This window comes from Aotus nancymaae, unplaced genomic scaffold (genome assembly GCF_030222135.1).
Source record: "Aotus nancymaae isolate 86718 unplaced genomic scaffold, 86718_ANA_hifiasm-v0.15.2.pri h1tg000003l, whole genome shotgun sequence".
Lineage (NCBI taxonomy): Eukaryota > Metazoa > Chordata > Mammalia > Primates > Aotidae > Aotus > Aotus nancymaae.
Genome location: NW_026988414.1, coordinates 37,001,930 through 37,026,880, shown reverse-complemented (window position 1 = coordinate 37,026,880; position 24,951 = coordinate 37,001,930). Strand labels below are relative to the sequence as shown.

Sequence of the window (24,951 nt, the reverse complement as noted above, 5' to 3'; positions counted from 1 at the left end):
CGTCCCCTGTATTTGCATAGCCCTTGGGACGTGGCGCGGCACCCAGGCCGCCACCCAGTTGGAGAGAACTCCAAGTCCCAGAATGCCACGGGGCGGGGTGCGTCACTTTCGCTGCGTTGGAGGCTGAGGAGAATTGAGCCTGGGAGGTGGGTCCGGAGTGGGGTCCGGAGTGGGCTACGGAAAGCCCCGGCGGGGAAGCCCGGCCGTAGAGGGGCGGTGGATAAGTGCCAGAGGCCGACAGCTGGCCTGGGGCTTGTGTCTGGGCTTCGGACGTTGGGGCCCCGTGGCCCACCCTTTACGTAGATGTCCCAAATGGAGCTAGAATTGGATCCTGGTGACCAAGACCTGCTGGGCTTCCTGCTAGAGGAAAGTGGAGATTTGGGGACGGCGCACGATGAGGCCCTGAGGGCTCCACTGGATTGGGAGCTGCCGCTTTCTGAGGTGGGTTGGGGTTGTGACTGGGGAAAGCATGGGATGTCCATGAGGTCAGGGGATGGTGATAGATCAAGGCCTGTTCATTGGAACCCTGCGCAGGTACCGAGTGACTGGGAGGTAGATGATTTGCTGAGCTCACTGCTGAGTCCCCCAGCATCGTTGAACGTTCTCAGCTCCTCCAACCCCTGCCTTGTTCACCACGACCACACCTACTCCCTCCCACAGGAAGCTGTCTCTATGGATCTAGGTGGGTCTGAAATACGTTTGCTGGGAGGAGAGGATTCATGAGCCTGGCTATTCATACTTTCCCTTTTGCAGAGGGTGAGGGCTTTGGAAAAGAGGAGACCCAGATGACTCCACAGCATATGGAGGAACTGGCAGAGCAGGTACTTCATTTGATTTTCAGGAAGATTACTCTCACATTCCCCAGGTGGGGCAGGATTCCCCGTTCCTCTCTGACATCCCTATGCAACTGCTGCCCACTTTCTTGTTACCCTAGGAGACTGTTAGGTTGGTACTGACAGATGAGGAGAAGAGTCTATTGGAGAAGGAGGGGCTTATTCTGCCTGAGACACTTCCTCTCACTAAGGTAAGACTCTCATTGGTTGAGCAAAGGCTGAAAGGGAGTAAGAATCCCAAGTAGGCCAGTTTTGTTAACTTTATATCAATAACTTTAAAAAAGGATTGATGTGAGAAAATTAGCAGATTTGTTGCTAATAAGAAGTTGGGGTAGGTACCTAATGTGCTAGATGCAAGGGCAGATACTTGTATTTGTTGGGCTTATACAAATTTTGGTGTTCTGCCTAAAAAAAAAAAAAAAATTATCAGTGCAACTTAGTATTGGGCCTTGGAAAGGACTGTGTAAGTGAAGGGCCTTGACACTTCATTAGCTTGATAGTAATCCACCTCTTGCTGAATGGTAAAAATGTTTAGAGTTCAACAGGGGTGGACTAAGCAGGACATGAATCAATGTAAAATCCTGAGTTTTAAGTTTTAAGCAATGAGCGGCAACTTCACAAGCAGAGTACTGTGATACTATGATGAAATCAGTGCTCATTAATAAAAAGGTTACAGGAACTTTTTCTTTCTTTCTTTTTTTTTTTTTTGAGACGGAGTTTCGCTGTTGTTACCCAGGCTGGAGTGCAATGGCGCGATCTCGGCTCACCACAACCTCCGCCTCCTGGGTTCAGGCAATTCTCCTGCCTCAGCCTCCTGAGTAGCTGGGATTACAGGCACGCACCACTGCGCCCAGCTAATTTTTTGTATTTTTAGTAGAGACGGGGTTTCACCATGTTGACCAGGATGGTCTCGATCTGTTGACCTCGTGATCCACCCGCCTCGGCCTCCCAGAGTGCTGGGATTACAGACGTGAGCCACCGCGCCCGGCCAGGAATTTTTTCTTTTTGACAGGGTCTTGCTCTGTTGCCCAGGCTGGAGTACAGTGGTGTGATAATGGCTTACTGCAGGCTTGACTTTCTGGGCTTAGGTGATTCTCCCACCTCAGCCTCCCGAGTAGCTGAGACTACAGGTGCATACTACCCTGCCCAGCAAAATCTTTTTTGGTATTTTTAGTAGAGATGGAGTTTTGCCTTGTTGCCAGGCTGGTCTCGAACTCCTGGGCTCAAGTGATCTACCCACCTGGGGCTACCAAAGTGAGGAGTTTTAATTTCTTCAAAATACAAGATGAGTCAGCAGTGTGATGTGGCTACTAGGAAAGTGAATGGAATTTGGAGACTGTAGGAATAGAGTTATTGCCTCTACAAGTGACTCTCTTGCTTTCCTTTATACTGGGTAGAGCACATCTTAATGTCCAATTTTGAGCCCATCTTTGACAGATATTAAGAGGATGCAGTCTATCCTGAGATGATGTTAAAAATTTTGTTTAAGTTTTTTTTTTCTTTTTTTAAGCTCTGAGGAAATGTTAAGTGCCTTAAAATAGCTAACACAGTTCATTCTATTTGGCCCCAGAGATACTAGGTAAGTCTAATGGATAGAAATTATAAGGAGGCAGCTGTTGGTTCAGGATAAGAAAGTTTTGTTTGTTTGTTTAACGACAGGTTCTTGCTTTATTGCCCAGGTTGGAGTATAGTGGCAAGATCATGGCTCACTACAGCTTTGACCTCTCAGGCTCAAGCCATCCTCCTGCCTCAGCCTCCTGTGTAGTGGGACCACAGGTGTATGCCACTACACCCAGCTAATTTTTTATTTTTAGTAGAGACAAGGTTTCACTATGTTGCTCAGGCTAGTCTCAAACATCTGACCAATTTTTTTTTTAATTGTTTAAAATGGTCTGGCTTGTTAGGGTTAACACTTGGTCCGTGGAGGCATTCAGAAAGAAACTGAATGCCTATTGGTCAGGGAAGCTGTAGAAGGGATTTCTGCATTGGGAAGAGATTGATCTCAGTTGCCTTTCAGCTCCTTGGTCTAGAGTCCCTCTCATGATATCCCTTTCCCTGTTTCCTTTCAGATGGAGGAAAAAATTCTGAAACGTGTGCGAAGGAAGATTCGAAATAAAAGATCTGCTCAAGAGAGCCGCAGGAAGAAGAAGGTGTATGTTGGGGGTTTAGAGAGCAGGTATGAAAGGGAGAGAGACTCAGTTGTGTTAGGTTTTTGAAGGGAGGATACAGGTCACATACCCATATCTTTATTTCCCCCAGGGTCTTGAAATACACAGCCCAGAATATGGAGCTTCAGAACAAAGTACAGCTTCTGGAGGAACAGAATTTGTAAGAATCCCTCCAAACCACTGTCTTCTTGTGCCCCTCATTTAATGCTTTCTCACTCTTTCCCTTGCCTTACACTTGATTTCTAACTGGGCAGCTCTCAAATGCTAGGTCTGGTGCCTGGCCTTCACTAGGTCTCTGATTCCAAGAAGCTCGTAGTAGTGGGGAATACATTTAAAAGTAACTAAGAATACAGTAGTGGGGAATACATTTATAAGTAACTAAGAATAAGTACCAAGAAAGAGAAAGGGGGTAAGAAAGACCTCATAGGCTTTGATAGTAGTTAGGATTCTGGGGTTGGGAATCCATGGGAAAGCATTCTAGGCAGAGAGAATACAATATAGTCCTCTTGGGCTGGAACTCTAACACAGGTGAGCTGGGCCAGAAAGTAGAGAACATAGAGAATGCCTGGTGAGGATTATGTGCATAGCTGATCAGACAATGGGGAACTACTGATGATATTTGCAAAGGAGGTTAAGTCAGGGCAGAGAAGGTTTTTGGGTTTTGTTGTTTGTTTTGTTTTAATGAGGAACTTCAGGCATTTTGTCCACAGAGACGAAGAAGTCATTTGCAAAAATAGAATGAAAATGAGAGAGAGGATCCAGTGCAGAGATGGAGGTGTCCTGAACAGGAATTTCATTGTGTCTTAGGGTGCCAGGCCAGAGGATGCTCACCACTGGCCCCCCTCTTCCTCTAGGTCCCTTCTAGATCAACTGAGGAAACTCCAGGCCATGGTGATCGAGATATCAAACAAAACCAGCAGCAGCAGCACCTGTGTCTTGGTGAGGATGGTGATGAGGGGAGAAATCCTTTGCTCAGTTGGTAGGGACAGGAGTGCAATCCAGAGCCCTTCTTCATCTCCTTTTTTCTGTGCTCTAGGTCCTACTATTCTCCTTCTGCCTTCTCCTGGTACCTGCTATGTACTCCTCTGACACAAGAGGGAGCCTGCCAGCTGAGCATGGAGGTAAAAGGCTTAAGGATAGCTCTCAGGCATGGGCAAGGGGAGAGGCCTGAGTTGGCCTCTGAAGATTCTTTGTCTCCTCAGTGTTGTTCCGCCAGCTTCGTGCCCTCCCCAGTGAGGACCCTTACCAGCTGGAGCTGCCTACCCTGCAGTCAGAGGTGCTGAAAGACAGCACACACCAGTGGCTGGACGGCTCAGACCATGTACTCCAGGCCCCTGGCAATTCTTCGTGCCTGCTGTACTACATGTCTCAGGCTCTCAGGGCAGAGCCTCCCCTGGAGTGGCTATTCCCTGACCTCTTCTCAGAGCCTCTCTGCCGAGGTCCCATCCTCCTCCTGCAGGCAAATCTCACAAGAAAGCAGGGATGGCTTCCTACCCGTAGCCCCTCTGTCATCTTGCAGGACAGATACTCAGGCTAGATATGAGGATATGTGGAGGGGTCTCAGCAAGAGCATGGGGAGCTCCCATCTGTGTCCGAATAAAAACGGGTGGGCATGGGCTGGCTGTAGCTTCTGTGCCCTGTCAGAAAGACTGAGGGCTCAAACACACCACACTTACTGGCTTTCTGGGTCTTTTATTTGTAGCCATATGTCTGTCACCCCATGAATGTACCTGGGGAAATCAACTGACCTCCCTGAACATTTCACGCAGTGAGGGAAGGGGTGAGGAAAGAAATAAATAAGTGATTCTAATGCTGCCTGGGTTATCCTCAACCCCCATTTACTGGCACAGTTGGGTGGAGAGAAGGGAAAGGGTATGATTGTCCTGATGGCTCAGGGCTGCAGGAGGTTCAGAAGGGAAGGAGGAAAGGCCAGGCTGGAGGCTGGGATGTTAGCGCTTGCCTCCCACAGTTCAGAGGGCTCACTCTGGGCTCAGGTTTGCATGGCCTCCTTTGGTCCAAACATAGGACCTGTCCTTAGTCCTGTGTCCTGTTCGACTTTTGGCCTGGAGGCCTTTTTGTGCTGCTGCTGTTGCAGGGCTAGCTGCATGGCCCAGATGCTCAGTGGCCGCATGTAGGCCAGTGAGCGGAACACCCGCTGCTGGCAGTATGCCTCTGGTGTCTGGAAGGCCAGACCCAGGCGCTCCCACACGGTACGGTAGCAGCCTTCAGCTGTCTGGAAGCCCTCCCAAGTCAGGCCCTGTTGGGAGAGATGACAGTTATACATACTAACTTGGCACCCTCTGAATAGCCACTTCCACTAGATAGATGGAGACAGTAAAGTCTTTGCCTTCAGGGAGCTCCCAGCAAGTGGGGGAGATAACTGTGACCCACAGACAGAAGCCTGAAGGCAGGAGCTGGAATGCATACCAAGGAAAAATGGGAGGCTTTATGGATGGATAAGATGTCATTGGGTTATACCTTGAAGAAATGTGGTGGCTGAGGAAGTTTTCTGGGCCAGGATATAGATGGTGGAGAGATGGGAAAGGGAGTACATTACCTCTTGGATCATGGTAGCTGCCAGCCCGTAGACCACACCCACCCAGACTTCATCAGACTGCACACTGGATTTATCAGGGACACCATGGGGCTGCATCCCATTCACAGCCCCCATGGCGCCTCCTGCAAAGGCCTGGACATTCAGCTCAAAGATAGTTTGGAGAGCACGGACCACATGTGGGGTAGGAAACACCTGGAGGGGCAAGGGCAGGAACACAGTCTCATATACTTACTTCCCACCTCCAGGGAAAACCCAGTTTTCTCTCTGGCTCCTCCTACACTCTCTCACCTCAGTGTCTCCTTCTCCTAGGCCACAGGCCTTCAGGAACCACTGTCCAGCACACTGATCAGACATAACACTACGAGACTGAGGCTGAGAGCTGCTGTCATAGTTGTAATAGCGGCCTGGAGTCGAGGAAGAGCAAAGTAAGGCTCCTGTTGTCCCCACAGCTGCCTTAAGACTACTTAGGCTCCCTGAACTCACCATTCCACAGCAATCTCTCATAGGCTTCTTGACCCCGGCTGAGGATGGAAGAAAACTTATCCTGGATGTCCTGTGCCCCACACACAGCAGCCATCTGGACCATCACAGCCACAGCTGCCAGCCACAGTCCTCCACAGTAAGCACTGATCAGGGACATGGGTTTGGGGGTCAGACTGATAGCTTCAGCCGCTTCCATGCAGTGTAACAGACAATGAGTCATTCTTTCTTGAGCCCTACAATCCCTTGGTGCCCAATTTCCCACCTCAGGCCTCCTGGAAACCCCTACTCGCTAACCTGGGGCCGGTGGTCACCCATCCATCATAGGTCTGGTCTGCATAGCCTCCATTTTCAATGAGTCCATCATGGTCCTTGTCAAACTTCATTTCAGACTCCATCACAGCCTAGAGAGGGACCAAGATACTGAAGATCTAGGTACTGAGGAAAGGCAACAACCAGCTAGGCTCTTCCCAAACATGAGCCATACCCTTGGCACACTAGCCACTGCACGTGCATCCCTTACCAGACACACAGGCCACATGTCCTTCAGGAAGTTTTGATCACCCGTCAGGTAATAGTCCCGATAAACCTGCAGCACAAACTTCAGGTTCAGGTCCTTCCAGTCAGCAGTATCGTGGATCAAATATGCATTGACCCGGAGCCACGGTTCATCATCTGTGGGAAAGGAGGGGACCTGGGTCATTTGCATTGGTGGGTAGGGTAAAGGGTGCAAAAGTTGAGGGAGGGAAGCTGACCTTGTGGTGGACTTTTACCTGGGTCCCCAATATCATGGGGGATGACGTTCCTCCTTTTCACAGGTGCCATCACCCCGCTCATCAGGTACCGTCGCCGTGTCAGGTCCTCCCTGAGAGTGGCCAGAGCTAGGGGAGCAGACACACAATGGAGGCAGGGAATGGGCAGGCTTTAGGTGGGGCACAGAGCCATGTGTGTGACCCCAGTGGGGAACCAGTAAGCAGCATGCAGATAGGTTTGAAGGGAAAGGAAAGAAGAGACAATCTGAGGGATCACAGAAGTTCAGGGGTATGGGCAGCCAAGAGGGCAGAAGTGGCACAAAAGGGACCCTCACCCATGTCATACTGTAGGCTGAGCTCAAGTTTGGGCCAGAGCATGATGAGGGCAAAGGAAGCATAAAAATGAACATCATATGTGTTGTACATGCGGTACTCCTGGCCTGGAGGAATGAATGAGACACACTGTTGTCAGAATTCCCGCTTCCCCTTCAAACTCCTCTCTAGCTTGTCCTCTAGAGTTGGAGGTGGGACACTGTCACCAGTCCACACCTATCCCTTACCCCCTCACCCTAACCAATACCCTGGCGTAGGCAAATCCATCATCCTGCCTTGGGGATGGCCTGCCATATCCCAGCCCACCAGCATCCTGTACCCTCAAGGTAGCCAAATCGACCGTAATCCCGTAGGGTGGGGCGGAGGTGACACATGTTCCCATCCAGCTCCTGTGGTAGGGAGTCCTCACGAACTTCCAGCCATACTGTGCCTCCATCGGCCAGGAAATACAGTTCATTAAACAGCGCAGATTTGTACCAGGCAGGCAACGATCTGGGGAGTGTGGGGGAGGAAATGGCTTAAGGAACATGTACCTCCCACGATAGAAAGGATTTTGGGATTCAGCAGAGTGGCAGCACCAAACGAATCCCCGTGCAAGTCTACTGACTTCGGTGGGTGGAGAGTGAATCGAGGAGTCCCATTTGGAGTGAGTGCCTAGGAGAAAGGAAAGAGATGGGCCCCACTGGCACCTGTCATCCAGTACTGGGCTCTGCCAAGCTGAGATCCTCTCTTCCCACTCTGTGTATCGGCACAGTGCATAGTGGCTGAGGGCAGGTGCTGCATCTCCATCCTGGCCAAAGAACCTTGTATACCGCCTGGAGTGGAAAAGAAATGGATGAACACAAGCCCCAGGTCAGAACCCCGGTGCCTTGGATCCTTATACTTTCTTGGTCCCCTCACCTGTAATGGACTTGGCCTTTAGCTCCAAACATGATCCTGGGCATGTCCCAAGCCAGTGAAAACTCCAGGCGGCACTGGCCTCGAGGTCGCAACTTGCTGGAAACACACACAGCTCCAGCAACACCTACTCCTTTCTGCGTGGGGGTGCTTTGGCCTGAGAGAAGCACAAGAGGATTCAGGACAGGAGCTGCTTCAGCCCCAGGGATAGGGATCCCTAACATGGAAACAAGGCCTACTCATTACCAGGCCTCCCACCCCTGGTCCCAAGACAGGGACAACCTCTCTTCCCACCATCTCCCAGTCAGACCCCCCATCACCAGCGGGAGAGTCCAGCTGTCCATCCTGAAGTAGATCCTGCCACACCTGCTGCCCCGTGCCATCAGGGTCAAAGGCTGTGATGTGGGTTACCGTGGTATCTGCCTGTGAAGGGGCCAGGGACTGTGAGGGCAGGCTCTACAAGTACACTGAATCCCGGCTAGCTCCCTTGCTCCTCTTACTTACCCTCACCTCCCAGGCCCCAGGGGCTTACAGGCTATGATGAGGGTGAATGAAGTGACCATGCTGGGGTGGAGGTGGTACAGGGGCTAGCTGAGGGTGGGATTCAGGGGCTAAGGTATAGGGCAGGCTCTTTCCTTACCGTGACTCGTGCAGCCACAGCCATTGTGTAGGGGTTTGGAAGGGTTGGATGATGCAACAGCAGCCCCTGGACAGTTTCTGCATCACGCTCCAGATGGAAGGGCTCATTCCACAAACCCCCTGGGGCATCGTCTCCACCCCCCAGTCCATTCCTCATGGAAAACATGATGGACACATCTAGAGCTTCATCCCCTTCATTTTCCACATCCCATACAAAGACTCCTACAGGCAGGCTGCTGTCCTGGGGGCAGAAGGTTAGATTCAGACAATCCCATAGAGCCCCTCCTGACCCCACTCTCTTAGGATCAGTCCTGGGCGCACCAGGGACCTGACTCAAATACTCCCCAGTGTACTCTTTTGTCCACTTGTGTCTCCCCGTATTCCCAGGCAAGCTGCCTACCAGGGGACATAGAAGACCAGAACCAATTGGGCGGTGGTTCTGGGAAGCCAGTGTGATGCTCATGGACTCCAACCTCCCTTTCACAGGCCATGCAGTTTCTAGCAGAGGCAGGTCCTGGGGAAGGGAGGGCAATGGAAGATACAGATGTGGGGGCCTCACCTGGTAGTCATGGGGCAAGATGGGTGTGATCTGACGACAGGTGAGGGTGACATTCTGGCCAGGAAGCTGATAGACAGTCCAGGCTCGGGGATAGAGGGCGTGGTAGAAAGCAAAGTACCCACACAGGCCCCAGTTCCAGCTGCGCAGGACACTTGGGCGCTCCAGGGACAGGACTTGCTGGTACACAGTCTGCCCTTCCCGACGCAGGCACACTGTGAACTTAAGAGGGCAGATAGGCTGGAACGGGGTAACCCACAAGCACCACAAACTAAGTCTTCCCTCCCCTCAAATCAGCTCCTCCCCCTTCAGAGCCTGCAACTGTTACCACTGCACTATCAGCTTCAGGTCATCCCCCAAGCTCAGTGAATCACCAAGTCCTGCTGCCTCCCCCTCCATCTATCTCCTAAGCTTTCTCTCCCTTCACTATGGTGGTGTTAAGCCCAAACCAATCTCATGCTTTTTCTGTGTCATTTAAGCCCAAACCAATATCATGCTTTTTCTGTGCTCCTTTTCATCTGGGTCGCAGCAGAGTGATCTTTCTCACAGGCAAATGAAGATATGTTAGTCCTTGGTTAGAATGTTTCCGTGACTCCCCATGCCCCTCAGGCTAAAGTCTCAACTCTTACTTGGCTTTCAAGGCCCTTCTTGAGCTGGCCTCTCCCTGCCCATCAGATTCATTACCTGTTCAAGCACCTACATTCTGCTCATATAAAAATACTCACTGTTCCTTGAGCATACTACATTCCCTCCTCCATGCCTGTGCTCATGCTCATTCACCATGTGGTGAAACCTTTCATCCTTCAAAGCCTAGGTCAAATGCCATCTCTTCCTCCTGCTCTTCTTCCTCTAGCAGTGAGTCATTCTGTGTGCCCCCTTCCCCCTCTATTCTAGCATTTGGTGAATTATGTTAAAATGTATTGGCTGACCATTCTGTGTCCCTGACTGTTCTATGGATTCTTCTGAGGGTAGGGACATTTTCTAATTCACTGATGCACCCTTCTTCAGAAGGCATGTATGTGGAGGGAATGAGCGAAATCTGCGGCGCTGTCCCTTTTTCTGCAGTGCACTATCCATCCCTCTCCTTTTGGCACTGATGTGGTCTCACAGTCTCCGTTTCCCCTAAGTCTTATTTTCTTAAAAAAACTTTAAGCTATTGGATGGTAGGAGCTATGAGGGATCAATATCCCTTTCCCTGGTTCAAACTATGCCAAATATTTTTATTGTATACATCGGCTGTCTGTATCTGTCAGTTCTGCATCAGTGGATTCAACCAACTGAATCTAAAATATTCAAAAAAAAAATTTGCATCTGTACCGAATACATACACACGTTACTTCTTGCACAGTATGACAAAGGTTTATATAACAATGTATGAGATATTATAAGTAATCTACAGATGGTTTAAAGTATATAGAAGGTTATGCATAGGTTATTTGCAAATACTGTATGCCATTTCAAATAAAAGACTTAAGCATCCTTGGATAATGGGTCACGGGCCCAACCCCCCCCCCCCCGCCCCATGGATACTGAAGGACAATTGTATTCAGTAATTTTTCTTTTTGTTGCAATGGTACATAATAGTTAAGACCACAAGCTCTTCACCACAGAGAGAAATGGTTCTGAATCCCAGCCTTTCCATTTACCAACCTTGTGACCTTGCGCATGTTACTAAACCTCTCTGGATCTTAGTGTCCTCATCTGCAAAATGAGCATAATAGTGGTACTTGCCTTGTAGGATTGTTTTTAATATTTAACAATATACAAAGAGCCTAGCACAGTGTCTAGCACATGTTAAGCATGCAATAATTACTTTAATTGTGGAGTCACAATTCTGGAAACAATTTGCCTCAGGATACCTAAGGGATGAGGCAGAGAGGGATCTTGGGACATAGGCAGGGCTGGTAAACCTGAACCAGGAAGCGCACTGTCATTAATTGGACTAAAGATCTGCTAGTCATTTTTCCTTTGAAGATGAGGCTGGATGCTCAAGCCAGGAAAGAGGAACTTCCTAGACAACTCAAAAGGGATGGTCACTAGAGTGACATGATGAAAGGCAGGACACATACTTCTGGCAATTTAAGGCCCAGATGTGATGCAGGAGCAAAAGGAAAAAAGTCAAGCTTCAGAAAAGGGAAGAAAGCTAGAGATCTAAGCCTGGAAGAGAAGGAGCTTTTTAGACCCTAAGCCAGAGAGACCTCCAGGGGAGTGATCAGTAGAGGAGCTGAACTTTGCTTAAAGTTCCTCAATCAGGGTGAGAAAATACTTTGTACTACATGTATTTTTTTCCCCATGAGTTTATAGACTTTTGGTTTTCTTTTCCTTTCCAATCCTACCAAATGCTCTTTCAGCCAGGTTAAGTGATTTGGGAATTCTCTGCATTTTCTGTGGTTGAGGGCTGGCTCAGCTAGTTGGGTTGGAGCAGTGAGGCAGACAGGAGGCATTTACTAGAGAAATGCCAGGGCTGTTTACTCTTTCAAGGAACGTGTGCTCTGTGTGTGTCTTATTCCTATAGTACATCCTAGCACAGGGCTGGGCACACAGGAAGCATCCTGAGAGTACTTACTGGATTAAATCATATTCACATCTAACTGCTACCCCCTACACTAGCCAAGATGTCCTTCCTTCTTGGCCTGGGGAGGTATTGTCCCGGCCTCTCCACGTACTGGCTCTTACTTGGTCAGTGATGACTGTCCGGTGCTGATACATTCCAGGGTTAAGCTGCCAACGACAGAACTGGCCTCTCCAGCCACGGGTAATAGTGCCTCCCCCAATGCCACCCAAGGGACAACCTAGAGAAATCAGGATGGTTAGTGGGGTATTCGGAGAGGAAAATTAGCCCATTTCTTTCTAGACTATAAAGGCTGGTTCCTCTGAAAACCTAGGAGATGGAACAGTACAATTTGCATAACCTGGAAGCCTAGACCTGGAGGCTGGGCCTTCCCTGAGCAGGGCAGACATGGGGTGAGGCTTACCATATATTTGTCTTAGGGGTACAGAATTGATCATGTCGATGAAAGGTGTCTTCTTTTCCACCTGGGTCTTCCGGTACCACCACTGCAGGTACCTGAGGAGCAAGAGGCAATGTGAGTGGAAGGGGGCAGGTAGGCAGTTGCACAGCCTGTAGTCACCTGTCACTCTGTGACCTCCCATAAAATGTCCCAAGGACATTTGCTTTCAAACCTCTCTTCCTCTTGATTTCTCTACAGTTCAAGGTCCCTTCATCTTCCTAGTCACCCCAGCTGAAGTATAGGGCTGCTTTTGTTTCTCTCCTTTGTTCTTAGAAGGGGCTTTCTGATCTCTCCTTACCTCTCTAGCTCCACCACTGCTTTACTTCCAACATCAGGAGCTTCTGTCTGAGGTGTCGAAAGGGCCATTTATGGTTTCTTGGCCTATAGCCTCCACTCCCAACCCCCTACCTCTAAAATAGGCATAGGCTGCTTGGGATAACTTTCTTCTTTTTATTTTTGTTATTTATTTATTTGTTTGTTTTGAGACAGAGTTTTGTTCTTTGTTGCCCAGGCTGGAGTGCAGTTGCGCGGTCTCAGCTCACTGCAATTTCCACCTTCCGGGTTTAAGCAATTCTCCTTTCTCCTGCCTCAGCCTCCCAAGTAGCTGGGATTACAGGTGCCCACCATGACACCCGGCAAATTTTTTTTTTTTTTTTTTGAGACAGAGTTTCCCTCTTGTTGAGGCTGGAGTACAATGGCGCGATCTTGGCTCACTGCAACCTCTGCCTCCCAGGTGCAAGTGATTCTCCTGCCTCAGCCTTCCAAGTAGCTGGGATTACAGCCATACACCACCACGCCCAGCACATTTTGTATTTTTAGTAGAGACAGGGTTTCTCCATGTTGGTTAGGCTGGTCTCGAACTCCCTACCTCAGGTGATCTGCCTGCCTCGGTCTCCCAAAGTGCTGGGATTATAGGCGTTAGCCACTGCGTCCGGCTTTTTTTGTATTTTAGGTAGAGACGGGGTTTCACCATGTTGGCCAGGCTGGTCTCGAACTCCTGACCTCAGGTGATCTGCCCGCCTTGGCCTCCCAAAGTGCTAGAATTAGAGGTGTGAGCTACTGTGCCCAGCCTGGCTTTCTTCTTTTTAAAATGATTATTTTTCTTTCTAATTATGAAAGGTGAAAGGGGAAAAAAATCATCTCACCCACAGACAGTGTTTTTATATTTATTTCTGGGTATTTCAAGTCTTTTTTTTTTTTTAAGTTCAGCATTTAAACTGTGAAGCTTTCTGATTTTGCTGTCTTATAATATCTCAGTAAAGCCTTCAAAAAAACCCCAACATTTTCCTGGGCTTGCTACAGACCTATATCCAAAAGGCAAATGATTGAGGCTGTTTTCAATAGGCAAATGATTCTGTTTTTAAGGCTCTGACATCTGTCCCAGCCTATCTTCTAATCTTATTTCCTATAAATTCTCATTCCAGATGAGTCCTCACTAAGTAGCCCCTGCCCTGCCAGACTCTTTCCCATTTCCACTCTCCTCCCTACTTAACCACATTATGCCCGCTGTTGTTCAGTCACACCACTTTTTTTTTTGTTTTGAGACAGAGTCTCTTTCTGTCGCCAGGCTGGAGTGCAGTGGTGTGATCTTGGCTCACTGCAACCTCCGTCTCCCAGGTTCAAGCGATTCTCCTGCCTCAGCCTCCCGAGTAACTGGGACTACAGGCGTGTGCCACCTCGCCCAGCTAATTTTTTTGTAGTTTTAGAAAAGACGGGGTTTCATCGTGTTAGCCAGGATGGTCTCAATCTCCTGACCTGGTTATCCACCTGCCCCAGCCTCCCGAAGTGCTAGGATTACAGGTATGAGCTACTGCGCTCAGCCAGTCACACCACTTTTAACCAAGTAATTGGGTAAGTAAGCCTTTGAGTCCTGGTTTCCTCATCTACAAAATGGGGTTACCACCTGCTCCAGCTATCTCATGGAATGGTTGAATGATCAAATGACATAATAGATAAGAAAGCCATATAGTACAGGTATGATTATTACTCATATATACAAACTTATCTCAATTCCTAATCAGACATTGTCTTGCTATTTCAATGTTCCTCATGTGGGGCTGACATATTTTTAAATTCCTTGGGGAACAGGACAATGACAAAGGCTAGTTGAATATTACCCTCAGGTCTAAGCACCTGGCAGGACACATGGTCTGCAGTTAATGCATATTTGCCAAATTTACAAATGAATGAACATACAAACAATGGAGCACAAGAGAGATAACAGACAGACTGGAGCAGAGGAGGAGAAATGTCATTAAGGAATAGGGACAGCAGTCCGTGGATGGTTCATACTAGTAATCCCAGCACTTTGGGAGGCTGAGGTTGGCGGATCACCTGAGGTCAGGAGTTCAAGACCAGCCTGGCCAACACGGTAAAACCCCTGTCTCTACTAAAAATACAAAAAAAATTAGCCTGGCATGGTGGCAGGCACCTGTAATCCCAGCTACTCGGGAGGCTGAGGCAGGAGAATTGCTTGAACCCAGGAGACAGACATTGCAGTGAGCTGAGGTGGCACCATTGCACTCCAGCTTGGGCAACAAGAGCAAGATTCTGTCTCAAAAAAAAAAAAAAAAAGAATAGGGATAGCACATTCTAGGGGTGGAAAGAGAAGGAGGGAAGACAAAGGAGGGGATGACAGCAGGGCGGAGAATCCTCTCTGCCAGCTTAGAGAAAGATGGACTTTGAAACTAGAGGCCAGAAACTAGAGGGAGGGTGCGGCCCAGGATTAGGGCAACCAGGGAGAGTAACTGCAATCTATGAGGATAGGCAGAACAAAGGACTATCTGGCACAGAACATGCACTCAATAAATAATTACTGAATGAGTGGACTCTGGCTGGAAGGGAGAACAATTGAAATTGAGCTCTTACCAAGGTAAGGCCCAGAGAACTCTGTCCTGCTGGAGCTCCCGGTCAGAGTGCCCCCAGTTCAGGTCCGGCGTAGGAGCTCTCTCACTCCCTGACCATTCCTGACCTATTTGGCCTTCTCCACAATTTCAACCCCAACTCAAGAGTTATCACTTAGAATTCTTCCTTGTCTCACCTGTGCTTTCTCCTTACAGGAACTCATCTCATTCCCAAAGTCCTGTTTCAGTAACCCCCACTCTATCCTGGAATGGGGAGCCAGGGTCCGGAGGTTGAACACAGCTTCAGGCCTCTATGACTCGTTCATATTTAGGGCCTAAGAGGCTAGGATGCCCATCTTTTCTTGATTTCATTGTCCCCACCACATGCAACTCAATGTACTTCTCTCTGTACTCTAGATCCTATTTTGACCCAAAAGCTTTTGGGGTCAAAGTTGGACTGAATTGATTTCAGAAGCAGCCTGGAGGGATGATTCTTCTGTGCTACAGGCCACCCACAGGCACCAACAAAGGAGCCAAGTGTGCAGGCAGCACCAGGCCCTTCCCACTCCCCAGGGCTGGGGTTAGGTAACTGACCTCCCCAGCACAGCCCCACAGCACTGACTGGGGAAAGGAAGGGTCTCCTACTCTAGAAGCTGTCAGGGCAGGGTTTCCCAAGCTTTATGCCTCCCTCCCTAGTTCCGTGTTTATTGTGTAGACTGAGTCAGGATGACCTCAGGGTGATGCTTTCTGTCCTCATCTACTTGATCCTGTTAATGGCTCCTCATCACTAGTCTTTGAACTCAGTGGGACCTAGAGGGGTTCTACATCTATGGCAATGCCTCTCTGATAAATGACTTTTAATATCAAGAGCTCTCTATCCCAGAATAGAGTGACAGCACTTTCTTATCACTTCTTAGAGTTGAGGGCAGGAAGGCTCTCACCTACTCCCTGGAGCTAAAGCTTGAGGAAAGAAGCAGTCATGTTGGGACTAACAGTGTGCTTAATGAGGTACAGAGAATGCCCCAGCTGCTCACGGGAAATAAGGGTTTGAGACCACCCCTGCTCCTAAATAAAACAACAATGTGTTAGTATCATAGCAACCAGATTATCCTTTGCTACTTTGCCACAAAGTATAGCTAATCCCAGAGGGAAGTCATTGGAACCAGTAGGTGAGAAGGAGCCTGAATAGGAAAGGCTGACTGTATGACCAAATATTCCTACCCTTTCCTTCTAAAAAGACAAAATACTGGTAGGAAGGGGGTTGCAAAGAGATGTGACCTGGTCTCACTATCCAAAACCACAGTCCTAATATGCCAGGGATAGGGGCCACTTCACTAGGACAAGAAGCCCAACTGCTTTCTCACCCTTTCCCACCTCTGCTAGAAGTCTTGAGCTGGAACAAAGTGAAGCCAAAGGCATTCTAGGCAATGGAGTCTACTCACCTCAAGCCCATGCCTATATGCTTTATCATGTTGCTTAGGGAGACGTTATTAGCTTGAAAGGGTTTCCTCTTTTCTGTAAACTCATGAGCCAGGCAGATGCGCCAGCCAAAGGGAGGCACCTGGTAGCCCATAGCTTTACCCTCATAGGAAGCCATCAGCTGCCCAGAGTCCTCCGGATTGAAGCAGCCTGTCTCTTTTTGGGGTCGGTTGTCTGCGGGACTCTTGCAGTCTGTAACCTGCACATCCCTGGTGTTGCCAGTCTCTTGAGGGCAATAAACCTGTGGATCCTCTTTGGCACAGCCGATCTGCTCCGAGGCTGGGACGCAGGTTCCCATGTTCCCTGGATCCTGGGTTCCCATGACCTGGATGGCCCCAGGTCCGGAGCCCTCGGATACTAAGTATCTCGCCAGCCTATTCCAGATGCGGGCGCCGGTGGTTGTTAGGTATGGTCGCGGAGGGTCGGGCGCTGGGGAATGCTTAGATGAGCTGGGATTTCTGTGGAGCCGGGGAGCTCTTGCTTCAGTGGCGGCAGCGACAGCAATGAAGCCGCCTTGGACTCTCCTTCGGTAGTCTCTGTAAGTCCTGGACGGGAAGGGTCGGGCCTCGTCGTCATTGATTAGCTCGCCCGGTCAAAGAGCCACTGGGCCCGCGGCGAGGGGAGGAGCCGTGGGGCCAGCCTACCAGGCACCGCCCCCGGGACCGGCCCGCAAGGCACCGCCCCCGGGACCTCGCGGCAGCCTCGGCCGGGCCGCTGGGCCACGGCACCGGGTCCCCCAGGGTTGGGCGCCAGGTCCCGCCGGCCAGCTCCGGGGGAGCGCCCGCGCCCAGGTGCCAGCCCGTGGGAAGGTGACTCTGGGCACCAGGACGACCCGAGCCCTTTCCGGTTTGGCCAGCTGGGCGCTTCCGGCCGGAAGGGGCTCCGCGGAGGGGTGGGGGACCGAAGGGAAGTCCCGCCTCTGCCGTCACGGGGACGCAGCCGACTGCGCCGCCGCCGCCAAGCACCTGGCCGGGTCCCGGAGGGGCGGGCAGGTGAGGCCTTGGGGTGCCGATCTCTAGTGTAGACCATGCGAGGTGACGGGCTGCCGTGGTCTTGGGCTAGGACGTAGAATCTTGAGGGAAAGGGGGGCGGAGGCCAGCCTGCGAGCTCCAGCGGAGTGCCCAGGGAGAAGAACCTGGCGCACAGGGGCGGGGGTCTAGGGCCCAGAGTGACGCCCTCCCGCTGGGCAGGACTGAGTCTGCAGCCCACTCCCTCCCACCCGCCTACCCCTCTTATATGCAGGCGCTCCCTCGGGCACCATGGTGCTGACCACCCCTGTCCTTAGTCCTCAGCCCTCAGCCCTAGGTGCTCGCCGATACGCCCCTCTCGGTCAAGGTGCTGACCACTGTCCTGCCTTGTTTCCTTCTAGATCTGATTCCGGAGCTGCCATGATTGAAGTGGTAGCAGAGCTGAGCCGGGGTCCTGTATTTTTGGCTGGGGAGGCTCTGGAGTGTGTGGTGACCGTCACCAACCCCCTTCCCCCCACGGCCACTTCTGCGTCCAGGTGGGGATGCTGACCCTGAAGGTGTTGGCCCTTTTGGGAAGATGCCAGATTATCTCTGGTGCTTAGGCAGAGTTCAGGTTGTCCTGTAGCAATACCACCTCCTCTTGCTTATTGTGCTTTCATTGTTGGAGAGGGAACTTTAACAGAAGATGTGGATGACATAGCTGTGCACTTTCCTTCCCCGCCCCCATTCCCCTTTTTACCCCCAGACTGCTACTCTTTAGTTAATAGTTTCTCTTTGGGGTTCTGGATTTTCTGATCACTAGGACAGCCATCTAACCTTGTTGGTTAAGACAATGTGATAGGGAGCTTGGGAAAGTATTTGTGAGGTCAGAAACTACCTCTGATGCCTCGTTTTCCTCTTCCCACAGTGAGGCCCTGGCATGGGCCAGTGCCCAAATCCACTGTCAGTTCCATGCCAGTGAGAGTCGAGTAGCACTGCCTCCCCCTGACTCTAGTCAGCCAGATGTCCAGCCTGACAGCCAGACTGTCTTTCTGCCACACCGAGGTTAGAGAGGGGCATTTGCCTGGGAGAGGGGGGCACAGGGTGTGTGTGGAGGCATTGTCACCCATGGGTAAAGTTGTTAATTGTTGCTTTTTTTTTTTTTTTGAGATGGAGTGTTGCTCTGTTGCTAGGCTGGATTGCAGTGGCGCAATCTTGGCGCACTGCAACCTCTGCCACCCGGGTTCAAGCAATTCTCCTGCCTCAGCCTCCCAAATAGCTGGGATTACAGGCGCTCACCACCACGCCCTGCTAATTTTTGTAGTTTTTAGTAGTGATGGGGTTTCACCATCTTGGCCAGGGTGGTCTTGAACTCACGACCTCATGATCCACCCACCTCAGCCTCCCAGAGTGCTGGGATTACAGGCGTGAGCCACCATGCCTGGCAATTGTTGTTCTTATAGTCCCTGTCATGCTGGGGTTGTGGGAGAGCATGACTATTACTTTGGGGGGTAGAAGACCATTCTCATTTCACTGCACGGAAAGAGGGCCTGGCAGCCTTTCACTGTCTCCACTTGCCGTGCTCATCTTGTTCAGTACTGGACAATGGGTCATTAAATTGCAGTCATTCTTACCTTTTTCAGGTGAGAGGGGTCAGTGTATTCTTTCTACTCCACCAAAAATTCTATTCTGTGACCTGAGGCTAGATCCTGGAGAGTCCAAATCATGTGAGTGATTGTCCCCATCCCTGACTTGCCCTCTAAGTCTCCTGGAGGGAGGACTCCTCTGGTGCCTCCGGCTGCCCTGACAACTACTTCCCAACCAGACTCCTACAGTGAAGTGCTGCCCATAGAGGGACCACCCTCCTTTCGGGGTCAGTCAGTCAAGTACGTCTACAAACTGACCATTGGCTGCCAGCGTGTCAACTCCCCCATCACTTTACTCAGAGTCCCTCTGAGAGTTCTTGTGCTGACTGGTAAGCAAGGGTTACTGGAGGGAAGGGCTGGGGAATGGCCGTGCCAAAGCAGAAATTGTCTTAGAGGGCTTGCAAGAGGGGCTTCAGGGAAACTCCTGGTCTCAGTGACAGTACTAGGGAGTTGGGAAGGGAGGGAGGGTTCTGGAGATAGAGATGTACACCTTAGCGCTGGCGCCCCTTACCTTCAGCCGTCTCAGGTTGGAATCCAAAACCCTAACCTCTGCTCTCATTTCTGTTCCCTTTCAGCATTACCTCTCCACTCATTCTTTCTCTAGGCCTTCAGGATGTCCGATTTCCCCAGGATGAGGCTGTTGCCCCATCCAGTCCATTCTTGGAGGAGGATGAAGGTGGGAAGAAGGATTCATGGCTAGCTGAGCTGGCTGGGGAGCGCTTAATGGCTGCCACATCCTGCCGCAGCCTCCGTGAGAATTCTTTCAGAATTGTCCCACCCCATCCTTCCCCTCATTGTATTCCCATCTCAGAGACGATCTCCTAACCACCACACTTCTGTGGATCCATTGATACCTCACACCTCCAATTATAAAGATAAACCTCACCTTTTGGCCTCTGGTGCCCAGTTCTGGACATTCCCCAGTGTGTAGTCTCCAGGCTTATAGTGTCCTGTTCTCCCCAGATCTATACAATATTAGTGATGGCCGAGGGAAAGTTGGGACATTTGGCATCTTCAAATCTGTGTACAGACTTGGTGAAGACGTGGTGGGGACCTTAAACTTAGGGGAAGGAACCGTAGCTTGTTTGCAGGTAAGGGAACAGAGCTTCTGGGGTGCTGGGGCTGAAGGGCTAGGGTGGAACACTTGTACAAAGAGGGGTAGCATGTAGAAGGGGATAGTGGGGTCATCCAGGGTCCCTTGTAAAACAGCTTGAGGTTGGGCTGTCATCTCATCTACAATCAGCACTTCCTGTTAGCACACACCTCTCTCTTGCTTCCAGTTTTCAGTAAGCTTACAGACCGAGGAGCGTGTACAGCCTGAGTACCAGCAGCGACGTGGGGCAGGGGGTGTCCCCTCTGTGTCGCATGTGACTCACGCCCGGCACCAGGAATCCTGCCTACATACAACCAGAACCAGCTTCTCCCTCCCAATCCCTCTCAGCTCTACCCCAGGCTTCTGCACAGCCATTGGTGAGACCCTGACTGTTACTGAAGAAGGGAGAGGGGGACAGTAAAATGCTGTGCTTAGGGAGGGTATAATGGATCCTGATTCCTTATACTCCCAGACATACCTACGTCCAGCCTCTGACCCTGAACGCTTTCTCAGACCTTCAGCCTCTACCTGTTTCTTAGATGCACTGACCCCTAAACTCCTAATGACTTGGCAGAACTCCTTCCCCATGCCTACCTACCAGGACCCTGTGATACACTGATTTTTGATTACTTTATGCTACCTAGACCTGACTGCCTCACTCTGGGGTTATTAGATACTTAATACTGCTATCTTCAGCTCACATCTATGGTTAATAATACCCGATTGCTTCAGAAAAACCCTTAATCACAGCTCCCTGCTCTGTGACTTTTCCCTGTCTTCCTGAATACAGGTTTTTTTTTTTTTTCTCATTCGTATCTGTATCCTGTCATTGGTTTTTACTCTTGCTGGCTTCTAATGCTTCTACCTTAATCTTTTTCTTCCATAGTGTCTTTGAAGTGGAGATTGCATTTTGAATTTGTAACATCCCGAGAACCAGGATTGGTACTTCTTCCCCCTGTGGAACAGCCTGAACCTACCACCTGGACAGGTCCTGAGCAAGTACCTGTAGACACCTTCAGCTGGGACCTCCCCATCAAGGTGCTGCCTACCAGCCCCACCCTGGCCTCATATGCTGCCCCAGGCCCCAGCACAAGCACCATAACCATCTGAAACTGGCCCACCCTGATGCTAGTTCCTTCCGGATACTGAGAACTCAGCACCTGGACTCTAGTGGGACCCACTTTTTCCACCTGAGGTCCAATGGCGTGGACAATGAGAGTCAGCCTTTCAGCCATAGCATTAATTTATTTATTTGGAATACGTTGGCAGCTGCTAGTGGTTTCCCTGGAAGTGGCAGCAGCAGTGAGCAGTCAGCAGATGGGTGATCAGTTGAGTTTAGCTGGAGTGGGGAGCAGGAGCCCCAGGAACAGGGGTGTTGGCTGAGCCCCACTCTGGGTCAGGCCCTCCCCCTTTGCAGGGTAGCCGAGGGTCAGATTTTTGCACCAACGAGAACTGGCAGGTTCCTGCCTCCTGACGTACCTCACACCCAGCCGGGAAGTCGATGGGATGCTGGGACCTGAGGAACCAAGGATGAGGGAAGGAGTCAGCACAGTGAAAGGCTGCCTTTATCCCTGCCCACGTTCCCTCTCTCACAGCTTTCCCCCCAGAGTCTCCTCGAGTGGCCCCTTGGTCCTCCTAACTAAGCTCTCACCTACCATATGTAGGCTTTTTTGTTATATAACGAGTATTTTCTCTCCAGGTCCACCCCAACCTCCCCCGATTTATAGCCTGAAGCCTTATCTTTCACACTAGTGTTGGTCCCTTCAGGGTCAGCCCATCTCGTGCTGCTCTTCTGTTCATTCTTATATCACAGCAATCCAGTCACCCCCTGATCATTCCTCAGTCACTCAAATCAGAGTCATTCTCTGGCCGTCTTTAGTCACTCACGTGTCGCAGCAGCCCACACCGACAGGATGCAGACAGGTGCAATGGAAACAGTCCTTGCGGAGCCAAGACTCACCCAGGGTGAAATATTTCCCCTCATAGTGACAGGGGGCTAAGGAAGAAAGGGAAATGTTAGTGGGTGTAGGAGTGCTGATGAGAGGCAGAGTCTCTTCTGGTCTTGGTGGAGAAAATAAGTATGTACTATCCCCATATTTAGTTTTTCTTTCCTATTTCACAGCTGGAGGGAGCCTGGGTATTCTGACACAGGATCATCTCTAAGGCCCTGTGCTCCCAGTGCCCTCTCTGCTCCTCCTCCTTTCCTAACACCTCACCCCACTTTACCTTGAGCTTGGAAGTAACACTTGCTGTAGACTCCTGGGTGCAGGAGGAGTAGAGACATCACCAAGCAGATGATTCCCCAGCCTCCTAGGATCCCCTTGGCCTGTCCAGCCCAGAGCATCCTCAGGGCCATTGCTGCTGCACAGCCCTCTCGGACCTCGGCCTCTGCTCAGCTACTCTAGTCTTGACTCCTTGACTTTGCTTTGCGTTGCTCCTTGAGTCTTAGTTTCTCTCTTTCTTCCCTGGGCTCCTGTCTCACACTATCTCCCTGCCCTCTGCTCTCACAGGCTGGGGATGTTTATAAAGTGAGGACCCTGGCCCCCTGCTGAGCAGAGCTGGAAAAGCTGTAACTCTGTTTCCTGAGGTGAGGGCATGAAAACAAGAGGTCTAGCTTTAACAAGCTGTGAGAGCTGATTCATGCCCTAGCACAGCTAGAGGGAGGGAGGTGGCCATGGAGGGGGCACTGGATTGGGCACTTCCCCAGCAAGGAGGTAGAAGGGGGGTGAGGGCCCCCAGGTGGTCTCCAGATCTCTTCCCTGACCTGGAGAGAAGGAAGCATTCCACCTTCCCCCTTTCTCCCCCACTGCCACCACCAGGGGTGTGTATGCTGGGATCCCTGCCTGGACCGGAGGGAGGCATTTCCTGGGGATGGTTAATCCTGTGCCCCAGCCAAACCCAGGAGCTGCAATAGGGTGCGACGGCCAGAGGCTCCAGGAGAGTGAGCAGGCACCTGGAGTGGAGACTGTGTTTCCCTCAGACCCTAGGGCAGGGTTTCCCTAATGTATCCAGGAAATAGGGCTGCCCCTCAGAGATGATAGAGGTCTCTTTTCCTCAGGCATTCCAGAGGTGAACTGTCCGTTGCTTATCACCCTCAAACATACAGCAGATGTGGGATCATCCCACACCTGGGGATGGTTCTTTCCCCCTTTCAAAGAGGAGCATCTCTAAGTGCCCTGATGGGAGGAATCACTCCAGTTTCACAGAGGTGTCCTCTCTTTCCTTCCATATGTAAGACGGAGGATTTAGCATCCTCCTTTGAGTTTCCCACAGGTTCTGCAGGATCTCAGGATGGATAATTGAGAGCATAGCCTGTCAAGATAGTCTCCTTGGATTCAGAACGTGACTCCACTTAGCTATGTGACCTGGCCAGATTACTTCACCTTGCTGAGCCTGTTTGCTCATCTATAAATTGTGGGTAGTATTGCCAACTCATTGGGCTGTTATGAGGATTAAATAAGATAATGTGTGCAGTGCTCTTATCACCATCTCTGGTGCGTAAGCATCAGAAAATAGCAGTTGCTGTGATTGGTACTAAAGCTCAGAGGCAAAATGGGTGACATTCATTTCTTTGAATGACAGTAAGCAGTTTGTGCATAGCTGAGGGCTTCTGTTGGGGATGGCTCCCTCTTGGCATAGGCCTTTGCCCCTTTCACAGTCATGCCCCATGTCAACAGTCCCCAACCTTTTTGGTACCAGGGACTGGTTTTGTAGAAGACAAGTTTTCCACCAGCGGATGGAGGGGGATATTAGCATAGGCGGCAGGGGGGCGGGGTAGGGGATGAGTTTGGGGTGAAACCTCTTCTACCTCAGGTTATCAGGCGTTAGATTCTCATATGGAGCACACAACCTAGATCCCTTAGATGTGGAGTTCACAGTAGGGTTTGCACTCCTGGGAGAATCTTGTGCTGCTGCTGATCTGACAGGAGGAGGAGCTCAGGTGGTAATGCTCACTCACCCACTGCTCACCTTCTGCTTTGCTCCCCTTTCCTAATAGGCCACGGACTAGTACTGGCCTGTGGCCTGGGGTATGAGGACCCCTGCTCCCTGTCACCTTTCCCACCTCTTTCAAAAGCAGGTACCTCCAGGGGCATTTTGGTTTTGGCCCTTGTGTTGACTTCTGAATGTCTGGTTTGAGAAACTGTTGCCAATAAGTCTGCTTTCCCCAGATCCGCACCCTCGCCTCTACCCTGGGACAAGCTGTCCTTTTCTCGTCAGCCTGCCAGCTAACTTTAGTCTCCTGTTTTTCCTCATTGGTATTCAGATCCATTTCTTCCCGTCTCTGCTCATGTGAACTCTCCAGTTCTTTCTCGCCCCTCTCCTGCTAGCCATCTTGTTGGCACTAAAGGCCTTGGTCAAACTGGATTTCTTTCATTTTTCTACACTTCAAAGACCCATGTTCCAGGTATTCCCCACAGGGACAGTCTTTTTGGCATTTATTTTGTTTTTCTAAGTTTTCAGTTCCATTTACTCCCAAGACTCACTTCCTGCCACCTAGTGCATCAGATACAACTACTTCTGGCTGACTTTTCATGGGGGCCACCCTGCCTGTCACCTCTTCACTGTTTAGAAATGACTGTCAGTGCACCTCAATCTCCCTTGCTGTCCTCTTCCAAGAAGACAGCTGAGGTGGATGGAGATGCAGAATGGACCTCATGTTCACCCTAGTCGGGTCTGATACCCTTTCCATTTCAGAAGAGTGCCAAGAAAAAAACTC

General features: G+C 50.5%; 4 protein-coding genes across 6 annotated transcripts; 2 read left to right on the top strand and 2 right to left on the bottom strand.

The window, feature by feature from the left end:
• Positions 1 to 95: 95 nt before the first annotated feature.
• CREB3 (cAMP responsive element binding protein 3) lies at positions 96 to 4,816 on the top strand. The gene is made up of 9 exons (XM_012463325.3): positions 96 to 441; positions 535 to 682; positions 754 to 821; positions 935 to 1,024; positions 2,903 to 3,009; positions 3,093 to 3,161; positions 3,856 to 3,940; positions 4,038 to 4,122; positions 4,204 to 4,816. Exons 1-9 carry the CDS (start codon positions 304 to 306, stop codon positions 4,536 to 4,538), a joined length of 1,125 nt encoding a protein of 374 aa, XP_012318748.1. The 5' UTR covers positions 96 to 303; the 3' UTR covers positions 4,539 to 4,816.
• On the bottom strand, positions 3,653 to 17,396 carry GBA2 (glucosylceramidase beta 2). Of its 3 annotated transcripts, none has more exons than XM_012463323.3 (17): positions 16,512 to 17,396; positions 12,191 to 12,282; positions 11,892 to 12,007; positions 9,219 to 9,437; positions 8,661 to 8,900; positions 8,341 to 8,443; positions 8,024 to 8,177; positions 7,813 to 7,938; positions 7,443 to 7,615; positions 7,126 to 7,230; positions 6,812 to 6,919; positions 6,562 to 6,713; positions 6,336 to 6,442; positions 6,042 to 6,184; positions 5,847 to 5,962; positions 5,559 to 5,750; positions 3,653 to 5,258 (listed from the first exon to the last, which is right to left on the bottom strand). In XM_012463323.3, the coding sequence occupies exons 1-17, from the start codon at positions 16,868 to 16,870 to the stop codon at positions 4,992 to 4,994; spliced, it is 2,772 nt and encodes a 923-aa protein (XP_012318746.1). In that variant the 5' UTR covers positions 16,871 to 17,396; the 3' UTR covers positions 3,653 to 4,991. The 3 variants fall into 3 exon arrangements, with proteins under 3 accessions (XP_012318746.1, XP_012318747.1, XP_021527202.1); XM_012463324.2 differs by lacking the exon at positions 9,219 to 9,437 and adding an exon at positions 9,060 to 9,173 and having other exon boundaries at positions 16,512 to 16,951; XM_021671527.2 differs by lacking the exon at positions 3,653 to 5,258 and adding an exon at positions 5,265 to 5,415 and having other exon boundaries at positions 16,512 to 17,124.
• Positions 17,397 to 17,482: 86 nt separating this feature from the next.
• RGP1 (RGP1 homolog, RAB6A GEF complex partner 1) lies at positions 17,483 to 23,707 on the top strand. Its single transcript, XM_012463347.3, has 9 exons — positions 17,483 to 17,540; positions 17,918 to 18,052; positions 18,424 to 18,560; positions 19,139 to 19,222; positions 19,321 to 19,470; positions 19,746 to 19,892; positions 20,105 to 20,232; positions 20,422 to 20,611; positions 21,121 to 23,707. Exons 2-9 carry the CDS (start codon positions 17,937 to 17,939, stop codon positions 21,342 to 21,344), a joined length of 1,176 nt encoding a protein of 391 aa, XP_012318770.1. The 5' UTR covers positions 17,483 to 17,540; positions 17,918 to 17,936; the 3' UTR covers positions 21,345 to 23,707.
• Positions 21,478 to 22,709, bottom strand: MSMP (microseminoprotein, prostate associated). The gene is made up of 3 exons (XM_012463351.3): positions 22,461 to 22,709; positions 22,122 to 22,230; positions 21,478 to 21,750 (listed from the first exon to the last, which is right to left on the bottom strand). The coding sequence occupies exons 1-3, from the start codon at positions 22,588 to 22,590 to the stop codon at positions 21,570 to 21,572; spliced, it is 420 nt and encodes a 139-aa protein (XP_012318774.1). The 5' UTR covers positions 22,591 to 22,709; the 3' UTR covers positions 21,478 to 21,569.
• Positions 23,708 to 24,951: the final 1,244 nt, after the last annotated feature.